This window comes from Eschscholzia californica, unplaced genomic scaffold, assembly GCF_041429995.1.
Source record: "Eschscholzia californica isolate CP2 unplaced genomic scaffold, dmEscCali1.0.p SCAF_1, whole genome shotgun sequence".
Lineage (NCBI taxonomy): Eukaryota > Viridiplantae > Streptophyta > Magnoliopsida > Ranunculales > Papaveraceae > Eschscholzia > Eschscholzia californica.
The window spans coordinates 48,765,488-48,775,918 of NW_028238198.1; the positions used below are offsets into that span (position 1 = coordinate 48,765,488).

The 10,431-nt window shown below is 36.5% G+C and overlaps 1 protein-coding gene across 3 annotated transcripts; it reads right to left on the minus strand.

Annotated features, from left to right (window-relative positions):
• Positions 1-207: 207 nt before the first annotated feature.
• Positions 208-6,961, minus strand: ATKRS-1 (lysyl-tRNA synthetase 1). Of its 3 annotated transcripts, none has more exons than XM_086653945.1 (17): positions 6,724-6,961; positions 6,554-6,629; positions 5,865-5,936; positions 5,587-5,752; positions 5,411-5,504; positions 4,670-4,776; positions 3,604-3,722; positions 3,448-3,510; positions 3,185-3,310; positions 2,815-3,097; positions 2,626-2,722; positions 1,780-1,936; positions 1,336-1,479; positions 1,160-1,228; positions 909-1,052; positions 714-765; positions 208-539 (listed from the first exon to the last, which is right to left on the minus strand). In XM_086653945.1, exons 1-17 carry the CDS (start codon positions 6,819-6,821, stop codon positions 529-531), a joined length of 1,878 nt encoding a protein of 625 aa, XP_086510071.1. In that variant the 5' UTR covers positions 6,822-6,961; the 3' UTR covers positions 208-528. The 3 variants fall into 3 exon arrangements, with proteins under 3 accessions (XP_086510071.1, XP_086510070.1, XP_086510069.1); XM_086653944.1 differs by having other exon boundaries at positions 208-542; XM_086653943.1 differs by having other exon boundaries at positions 208-545.
• Positions 6,962-10,431: the final 3,470 nt, after the last annotated feature.

Sequence of the window (10,431 nt, forward strand, 5' to 3'; positions counted from 1 at the left end):
TGAAAATCCAAAATCACTCAAAAATGCTCATTTCTTCAATATTTATTATATATTTTTTATGCTCATTTCTTCAATATTTATTATATATTTTTTCTATCTATTCTCAACAAATTTTGACATCAAATAAGGACACATTCGCCAAAATAAGAGAAATTTCCTGCCTAATATCGATAGGATACAATATTATAATACCCCAAACTCAGAAAATTTCTCTAAAGAATACATTAATTCAGCTCAATTCCATATATAAAATGGACAAAAAACATGCCAATTTTTTAGTCATCAAAATTGTGTAAGTTAAGTACATACTAAGGTCGAAATATCAATAACCATAGTAAATTACAGGTTTAAGAATGGTAAAATTTGTTTAATACCATAAAATCTAGGAAGGAGTAATCCTAAAATACCCAAACAAGCTTAAAAGGAAATCCATTACACAAGTAAAAGACTGTTTCTAGCGAGCCTGAACCTTTCTTATATAACCTGAGTAGTCTCACGAAAAAATGTTTATCGATCTTAAAGCATACTCTAAGCTGTTGCTGCTGCTATAGAACAAGAAAATAAGTTAATTCAAGTATTCCGGTTATTGGGATTCGGAAAAAGGAATAACATAATCAACTATTTTTGCTGACAGAAATTTTAGAAATGGATGACATACCCGTTGACACCATTAGTCTAAAATATTTAATGAAGTTAGATTGTTAGAGATGTACCTTTAACGGAAGGTTCATCTTGTGGTTTCATGGCAGGAAAGAGAAGAACTTCCTGCACCAGATAAATTTGATCGAGACATTAGTTAATCAGTTCCGATTCGTACTTTTGAGTTTATCATAATATAGATAGAAATATCGGAGTACATAACAGATTACGATAACTTTTGTTTTAAGACGGAGTATCCAAATACAAACCTTGATGTTCTGTGAATCAGTGAACAACATGGTAAGACGATCGATCCCCAAACCCCAACCACCGGTTGGGGCTAATCCATATTCTAAAGCTGTGCAAAATGTTTCGTCTAATGCCATTGCTTCATCATCTCCTGATTGTCGATCCTGAAATTACATTTACAATTTGTTGTGAAGGAAGTTTACAATAGGGTAGTAAACAAGCAATTTTAGAACAAAGAATTACTATGGTAGTCACTATTATTATTATATACCTTTAGTTGTTCAGCAAATCGTTCACGCTGTACAATAGGATCATTCAACTCCGTATATGCATTGGCAACCTACGGGAAAAGGAAAGAAATTTGAAATTCAGATAATAACCAGAATTGAAAAGGAGAAATTACAGATAAAATACTCATAATGGGATGAAAAGATGTCATTAACATACTTCGTGCTTGTTGATAAACAATTCAAAACGTTCAGTTAGCCCTGGTCTTGATCTGTGCCATTTCGCCAACGGGCTCATTATTTCCGGATGGTTAATGATGAATGATGGGTTTACACAAGTTTCCTCCAAGAAATGTCCAACAAGCTGCACGCAAGTAAAACAAATAATCATTCTATTGTTGGCATAATAAATTTAAAACCATAATAACCTACTGGAATTCTAATTTCTAATTGGGTTTCAAAATATAAATTTAGTACAAGCATATGATCAAAAGTTCTATTTACTGTTGCAGAATTTGGGAAGGCATACCAAACTCGTCAAGCAATTTTCAGCAATAAAGACACCAAGATCACGGCGACAAGCAACTCTAGTTCCTAATTAGATAACTACAACTAATCAACAGATAACTATACGAAGTGATCCTGATTGGGATTCAAATTGTACCTTGTCCAAAAGCCGAGTTGTTGTTTGAGGAGGTGGGCACTTCACATCATACTTGGCACATGCATCCAACAAATACTTGTTGGTAATGTCACTTGAGAGATCCTTTGGTATGTCAAGGTTTGCCATCTTTTCCAACTCTTCTATCATGTCTATCCGTCTGCAACGTTTTCAAGATTATACATGTATACAACTACATATATATATATATATATATATATATATATATATATATATATATATATATAAAATAGAACGGTGTTTTTAAGTGTGGCAGCTGATCAAATTTCTGGATATTCATTCACAACCACTCGATTTACATCTTTGATCTCCTCATCCAACAGTTGAAGTTACAAAACAACAACAAAATAATAACTGCTCCTGAAATCTCTCAATGATTCTTAAATCTCTCCCGGACTCCATAACTACTCTTGCAAACCAAAAATCCTAAGAAGATAATGTCCTACTATCCCAATAAACCCATCATATCTCACTCTATAAATGGTGATTTTAACCTCCCAAGTATCTCATTCTCTCTACCTCTCTCTGTATCTATATATTATGTAACTCTTCACTCATATCTAACTCACAATAATCTCTCTCTTTCCTCACTCTCTTTATTATGTAACCCTTTATTGATTATCAACTTCACTTCATACTAATGAAGTATTCTTGGGCAATAACATTCATGTTTAATTACTTTCTTGAGAATTTGTTGCAAGTTCCATTTTCATACAAATTCCATAAAAAAATCATTTTTTTACTGTGCCGAAGGCACAGACTATATGTAGAATATATATAAAGGAGATCCAACTAACCAGACTAGTTACAGAAATAGAAAACACACACCTGAAAGGAGGAGTGAAGTCGATCTCAATTGGGTCCTTGTCTAATCCATTAGCATGGTACTTGATTTTATACCCGCCTGTGAGCTCCTTGACCATACCTGTTTGAATTGAATTAAATTGCAAGTATCTATAAGAATCGGTTTTAAGCAAACATCCAAACATTTTCCAAGAATAGAAATTCAATCCTTACCACTTATCATTTGCTCAGTGAGCTCCATCAAATCATTGTAATCAGCATAAGCCATATAAAACTCACACGTAGTGAACTCTGGATTATGAGTCAAATCAATCCCCTCGTTCCGAAATTGCTTTCCTATCTCATACACACGGTTCAATCCACCAACAACTAGCTGCTTAAGATAAAGCTCGGGAGCAATACGCATGAAAAGTCTCATGTTCAGGTCGTTGTGATGAGTTACAAATGGCCGTGCCGCTGCTCCACCAGCAATCATGTTCATCATTGGTGTTTCAACCTAGTGGGAAAGAGTAAAAGTGTTGAATGGAAAAGCCATTCGAAAGCCTGATACCGTCGAAGCAGAAGTGAAGGAGTAGGGTCAAACCTCCAAGAAATCACGATTGTCGAGGAAACTTCTTATATAGGAAACAACCTTAGCTCTTGTTTTGAATATTTGTCGTACCTCCATGTTCACCATTAAATCTAGATAACGTTGGCGGTATCTTGTTTCCTATTACCAGAAGAAGCGTGGGGTTAAAAATTTTAAAAACAGGGATTACTTCTTTAATAGTTTTGTCAATCTTTCTGTGGGAGATATATTGAAATAAAACATAAAGTTCTCAAATGTAAGAAGGTAATCTCGAATACCTGATCCTTTAAGATATATGCTTCAGGATTCCTGGTATTTCCTGGTACCCACATATCCGTTTTCTGCATACCAACAAGAATTCATCCATCGTCTATCTAGTGAGAGAAGGCAATAGATTGAGAAGGTACGAAAATCATCTTAAAATGTATGTGCACCTGTGCATTGGCACTATCTGCACCAGGCCCTGCCTTCTGCCTTGGCAGCATGTGAAGACAATGAGATAGGACAGTAAATGATACTGGGAAAATACTCAACTCCCCCTTTTTGCTCTTTCCTGATGAGAAAATGACATAATACTGTCATCATCTGAAGAAATCTTCTGCTCATGTAAGCTCAAGAACAATTTTTAAACCTCGATGCGGTTTTCTTTGACAATGTGAGGCGTTGCCTCGGGTGGTGAAGAGGCGTAGCTTCAATCTTATATATTTTAATATAGTTATTGTATTTTATTCTATTAATAGTGTATTTTATTGAATTTTTTGTAGTGCGGCAACAATTAATTTTTTAATGTATAGTTACAGCCTAAAGGATATGAATGCTTTGGGTCACTTCTACCCTTTTGACAACTTCTACAAGTTAAAGAAACACAAAGAATATTACAACACAGAGGTGTACGTTCTGATGTGGTACACCTATATTTTGTGTCTGAGGCATACGCCTTGACGCACATCTTATGCGCCTTTTTAAACATTGCTCAAGAGCATGTGAAGGCCTCGGAAGACAAATATTGATTTTCTAATAGTATGACACAGGATACGCGCTACAGTATATAGTATATACACTTAAGACTGATATATAAGCCGTAGGTGCCATAAGAGATGTGGATTTTCTCCACCTTCTAGTGCTTGACTTGATAAAATTATGTTTGGGTTGTACATATAACTTTACTTACTTTGACCATGGCTGGTGCTAAGTTTTACAAAATGTTATGAAGCAGTAGCAGTGAAGTTGTGGACTAGTATTTATATTGTGTAACTGTACCTAAAGATAAAACTTCGCGATTTGACGCAGTTACTAATACACAAAAAGGTAATCAACAATTCAACATTAGATCTTTTTAAGAATTTACGTGCTAACATAGATACTTCACATCAAGTTTAAAATCAAGGTGATAATTGTGTAGCTTATTAAGCTATCCGATTAACGAAAGCAAAGAGAGAAAGTTTAGATACCAAATCTGAAGCTATATCCTGAACAATACTTGATTGTTAGCTTCTTTACCTGGAAATCCAGAGACACCAACAATGTCTCCACGTTTGACTCCAGAATGGAATCTAGAAAATGCATCTTCGCGTTTGACGTCAGGAACATCAGCAATGTCTGAGTGCCTATATAAATAAAAGCAAATAAATAAACTCATCACTGATAGCGCTCCATTTGTTGGACTTCTTATGTAATTCAATGCCAGCGAGAAAATAACGAATGAACCATAAAGTTACTACTGCATTGACTTTATGTGTTAGTGGGAGTGGGACTACCCATCACAATTAAGCAAACTAATACGGTAAAGCATAATAATGAAGTTAAACACCCTAGAAGTCATAAAAAATGGGTTCAAAGATAGCATACAGCAAAGCATAATAATGAAGTGCGGCATCTTAGGGTCCTGAATAGTGAATACTGAAAAGATGTTCTCCAAACCATGCAAATAATCACATAGAGTACTCATTGCAGAAGTATAGACTCGTCAGGGTTTAATGCACTTGTGAAAACATATATTATGACCATGTGGGACTAACATCATAAGGTTTTGACTTAAACACTCTAGCAGCAAGCAGAATCGTGGCACAGACTAACTATTTCTAACTATGAACTATGTGAATCATTATGAAACTAACTTTGGATTATTTTAAACAGTTATCCGTAATTTATTAATACAACTGTCAGTATTCTAGTAGATTAAGATATGATAAAATGAAACAATACTGAAAGAAGTTGAAAATTCTAATCATAATGCCATACCTGAAATCAACCATCACTTGGACTTTGGCACCATCACTGAGCAAATCATAGAAGAAAAGTTTCGCTGAGGAAGTTCGCTTGTTCATAATTCTACCTGAAATGAGACATACCTTGAAGATTAGGGCATGAAAACGTAAAAGCTTCAAAGAAACTGAAAATGTTACAACGTGGATTACCAGCCAGAGAGACTTTAACATCTTCAAGATGATCCCCATTGCTTAATCCTTCATATTTTGCAATGTATTGCGGGATAGACATCGAAACAAAGAACTTGTGTGGATATGGATTCTTTCCTTCTGCCTTCTGCGATTGAAGCACGCTGCACCTGTTTTCGAAGTATTGCTACAGGTAATAGAATGAACGAGACTTGTTAAAATAAAAATGAAAGTCATATATCTTCAAAGAGACATTAAAGTTCGGAAACATTTTTCGAAGCATTGAAGGAGAAGCATACAGTTGGATCCACATCTTCATCATCTGCTTCAACCTTGGGTTTCTGACTCTGTGAGTTTGCCGCGGCAGCAGCCTGAAAATAGTTGTAAAGCCTCATTTGGTAAGTAATATATTTCAGAAAAAAATTAACAAACTACTGTCAAGAGGTCAAAGTGTGGTAAGATGAAGGAGATATAGGATAGTCCAAATTCAAATAATATTAAACCACACAGAATAGAGAAAAATTAGATTAATTTCATCAACAGCAAATCCGTGAATAAGAAAGCCAAGTTATAGCGCACAATGGAGGCAATCAAAAAGCTAAACATGCCTTGCCTAACCATGGGGAGCTAGTTTTCTTTAATTTCATGGCAGCCTCCTCAATCTGAAATCTACTTTTGTTTCTCTTCAAATGAAATATTGATGTAAGCTCGTATGCAGAAATATGAAGGTTTAAACGTGTTGATTTATCTAGTTTTCCAACTAGAAATCTACAAATTGGGACGGAATTCGACTAAAATGAATCTTTCATAAATAATTCTCAAACTCACTTTAAAATAAAACTATCCTTAAAAATAAACTCTAGCCTCTATTTATACCAAATGACTTCCCTACACGGTTAAACCTAAAGAACATCTAAACCCTAATTTCATTTATAGAAAATCATAGAATGAGGAACTAAAAATGGTTATAGTATAAGAAAGATTTCACCTTCTTTTTCTTTTCTTCCTCCTTTTGCCTTCTTTCTTCTTCCTTCTGTTTCATCTTTGCTTCCCTCTTGAGAGCACTGCGAATAAAAACATATTCGAACACAACAAAAATCAGATTAACAAAAACGCAACCATAGATTTACAGAGAGAGAAGTTGTTCTGGAATGTTACTTTTTGCTTGGAGCTTCAGTTGAAGATGCAGCTGGAGAAGAAGAAGGATCCATTGAGAGTACTGATACTTGCTTTGTTGTTTCTTCTACGCCGTCCATTTCTAGAGAAAGAAATTAAGCAGAGAGAGAGAGAGTAGAGAGAGAAATGAAGCTCAAGGGTTAGGTTTTTTATTGGAGGCGGTAGTGTAGGGCTTTTCTACAGTACCAACGTACCGGCCATACTCGGGTCGACCCGATGTAGCTCATGGGTTTATATGAAATGGTCTTATACTAGTCTAAACTGGGAGCCCAGAAAAATCTATTGTGGGCCAACGTGGGCTTGGAACCTTAGTTTTCTAGTTTTCTTATCAATTCTATAGGCGTGGCAGTTCTAACAAAGAGAATTGTTATCCAGCTGCAAGGTTCTTACAAAACCTCAGTGTCGCTTATCGGGCTGGACCACACAAACTGTTGGAATGCACGGCGTTGACAGAGAAGAGGAAGATACGTGAAGGGTCAACAACAGAGGTGATCCTATTCAGATGATACCTCTACAAGGGTCTTAACTCTTAACCATTAATGACGGTGATCGTTTTGTCCCAGATGAGAAAGTCAACCACGAAGAGACGAGATACGCAGACTAGTGGAGAGGAGTGAAAGATGGTATAACGAAAGTGTCCCAGATGAAAAAGTCAACCACGAAGAGACAAGATACGCGGATTAGTGGAGAGGAGTGAGAGATGGTACAACGAGAGATGGGAGATAGGGGGCATACAGATGAGAGATGAGAGTGGGAGACAGATGGTGGCCCTTCGTGATGGTGGTTGTTGCCTACAAAACCAGCTGCCCACTACCTCTATATCCTCTTGCATATGCTTAGATAAGAGAAGGATCTACGATTTAATGAGCTCGGCTCAAATATAACATTTTTGAATCCGAACTTATCTGATGGAACTTTACAGAATATGTTAGAATATTTCGAAATATTGCTATATCACGTGAAAATCTACGACCATTAGCTGGAACTCTAATAAAAAGTTTTAAGAACAGGGATTAGTTCTTAATAGTTTTGTCAATCTTTCGGTGGGAGATAAAAGAAAAATAAAACATAAATCAGTTCTCAAATGCAAGAAGGTAATCTTGAATACCCCGATCCTTCAAGATGTATGCTTCAGGATTCCTGGTATTTCCTGGTACCCATATATCGGTTTTCTGCATAAAAACAAAAATTCAACCATCGTCTACCTAGTGAGAAAAGGCAATAGATTGCGAAGGTACAAAAATCAACTTTAGATGTACGTGCACCTTAGCATTGGCACTATCAGCACCCGCCCCTGCCTTCTGCCTTGGCAGCATGTGAAGGCAATGAGATAGGACAGTAAATGATACAGGGAAAATACTCAACTCCCCCTTTTTGCTCTATCCTGTTCACAAAATGACTTAATACTGTAATCATTTCAAGAAATCTTCTGCTCATGTCAAGACTCAAGAACAATGTTCAAAAGCGTTTTTACACCTCAATACGGTTTTCTTTGACAATGTGACCCGTTGCATCAGGGCGGTGAAGAGGCGTAGCTTCAATCTCATATATTTTAATATAGTTATAGTATTTTATTCTATTAATATATAGTATATTTTATCGAATTTTTTATAGTATTTCAAAATTTTATTTTTTAATAATAAAGTTAAGGGTTATTTCCCTAATGGCCCCCAACTTTGTGACCAGCTTCCCGCCTGGCCCCCTACTTTACGAGAAATACCCATATGGCTCCCTTCCGTTATAACACCGTTACTCTCTCTCTTCCGTTTCTTTTCTCTCTCCTCCAACATGTTTTCTCTCTCTGCCACCTCGTTAAAACCGCCAACTCATCATCTTCTCCGGGAAGGTCGCCGGCCGACCAATTTTCCGGCCGGCGACCTTCAAACTTAAAAAAAAAAAAAAATTTCACCTCCACTCTCTCTCTCTAAACTCCGGCGAAGGGGTTACCCTTCGCCGGAGTTCGGGAGACCTTAAAGGTCTGCCGGAACTGGTATGCCCGAGCAGATCTGTTCTGGCATATCTCAAAGGTCTGCTCGAGCAGACCTTTAAGGTCTCCCGAACTCCGGCGAAGGGTAACCCCCTTCGCCGGAGTTTAGAGAGAGAGAGAGTGGAGGTGAAAAAAAAAAGAAATTTTTTTTTTGAGAGAGAGAGAGAGGAGAGATGAAATAAATTTTTTTTTTTTTTTTTAAGTTTGAAGGTCACCGGCCGGAAAATTGGTCGGCCGGCGACCTTCCGGAGAAGATGATGAGTTGGCGGTTTTAACGAGGTGGCAGAGAGAGAAAACATGTTGGAGGAGAGAGAGAGTAACGGTGTTATAACGGAAGGGGACCATATGGGTATTTCTCGTAAAGTAGGGGGCCAGGCGGGAAGCTGGTCACAAAGTTGGGGGCCATTAGGGAAATAACCCTAAAGTTAAAGAATATGAATGTTTTGCATCACTTCTGCCTTTTTCACTACTTCTAGAATTTAAAGAAAAACAAAGATAATTACAACACAGAGGCGTAAATTCTGATGTGGTACACCTATATCATGTATAGAGGCATACGCCTCGACGCACATCTTATGCACCTTTTTAAACATTGCTCAAGAACATATCAAGTCTGGGAAAACAAAGAGTCGCAGCAAATCTTGATTTTATAATAGTATAAAACAAGATATGCGCTATCAGTAGATACACTTAAGACTTATATATATATATATAAGTCGAAGGTGTCATAAGAGATGTGGAGATGTGGACTTTCTCAGCCTTCTCGTGCTTGACTTGATAAAATTATGTTTGGGTTGTATATAGAACTTTACTTACTTTGACCAGGGTTGGTGCTAAGTTTTTATAAAATGTTATGAAGCAGTAGCAGTGAAGTTGTAGACTAGTATTTATATTATGTCACTGTACCTACATATAAAACTTCGCGATTTGATGCAGTTACTAATACACAATAAAGTAATAAACATTATCTACGTGCTAACATAGATATTTCACATGAAGATGATAATTGTGTAGCTTATTAAGCTATCCGATTAACGAAAGCAAAGAGAGAAATTTTAGATACAGAATCTGAAGCTATGTCCTGAACAATACTTGATGGTTAGCTTCTTTACCTGGAAATCCAGAGACACCAACAATGTCTACGTTTGACTCCAGAATGGAATCTTGAGAATGCATCTGCACGTTTGACGTCCGGAACATCAGCAATGTCTGAGTTCCTATATAAACAAAAGCAAATAAATAAACTCATCACTGATAGTGCTCCATTTGTTGGAGTTCTTATGTGATTCAATGCCGACAAGAAAATAAGAACTGAACCATAACGTTACTACTGCATAGACTTTACATATTAGTGGGAGTGGGACTACCCATCACAAATTCTCAATTAAGCATATTATTACCACAATATGTCCCAACTTGCGAAAAAATACTTTTCAAATACTCTCTTAATTACTCAGTCTCCCTATGAGGTTAAACACACTAGAAGTCATAATAGATGGGTTCAAAGACAAAGATAACATACATCAAAGCATAATAATGAAGTGTGGCTTCTTAGGGCCCTGGGTAGTGAATATTGCGAAGATGTTCTCAAATCCAACAACAAATTGTCACATAGAGTACTGATTGCAGAAATATAGACTCGCGAGGGTTTAATGCACTTGTGAAAACATATAATATGGCCATGTGGAACTAACATCATTTGG

Excerpts from the sequence above, each read along its gene's own strand:
- ATKRS-1 (XM_086653943.1), bottom strand. The coding sequence starts at position 6,821 with ATGGACGGCGTAGAAGAAACAACAAAGCAAGTATCAGTACTCTCAATG. Across the intron at positions 6,630-6,723 it reads ACTGAAGCTCCAAGCAAAAA|TGCTCTCAAGAGGGAAGCAA; the intron begins GTAACATTCCAG and ends TTTTATTCGCAG. Across the intron at positions 5,753-5,864 it reads ATGAAGATGTGGATCCAACT|CAATACTTCGAAAACAGGTG; the intron begins GTATGCTTCTCC and ends TATTACCTGTAG.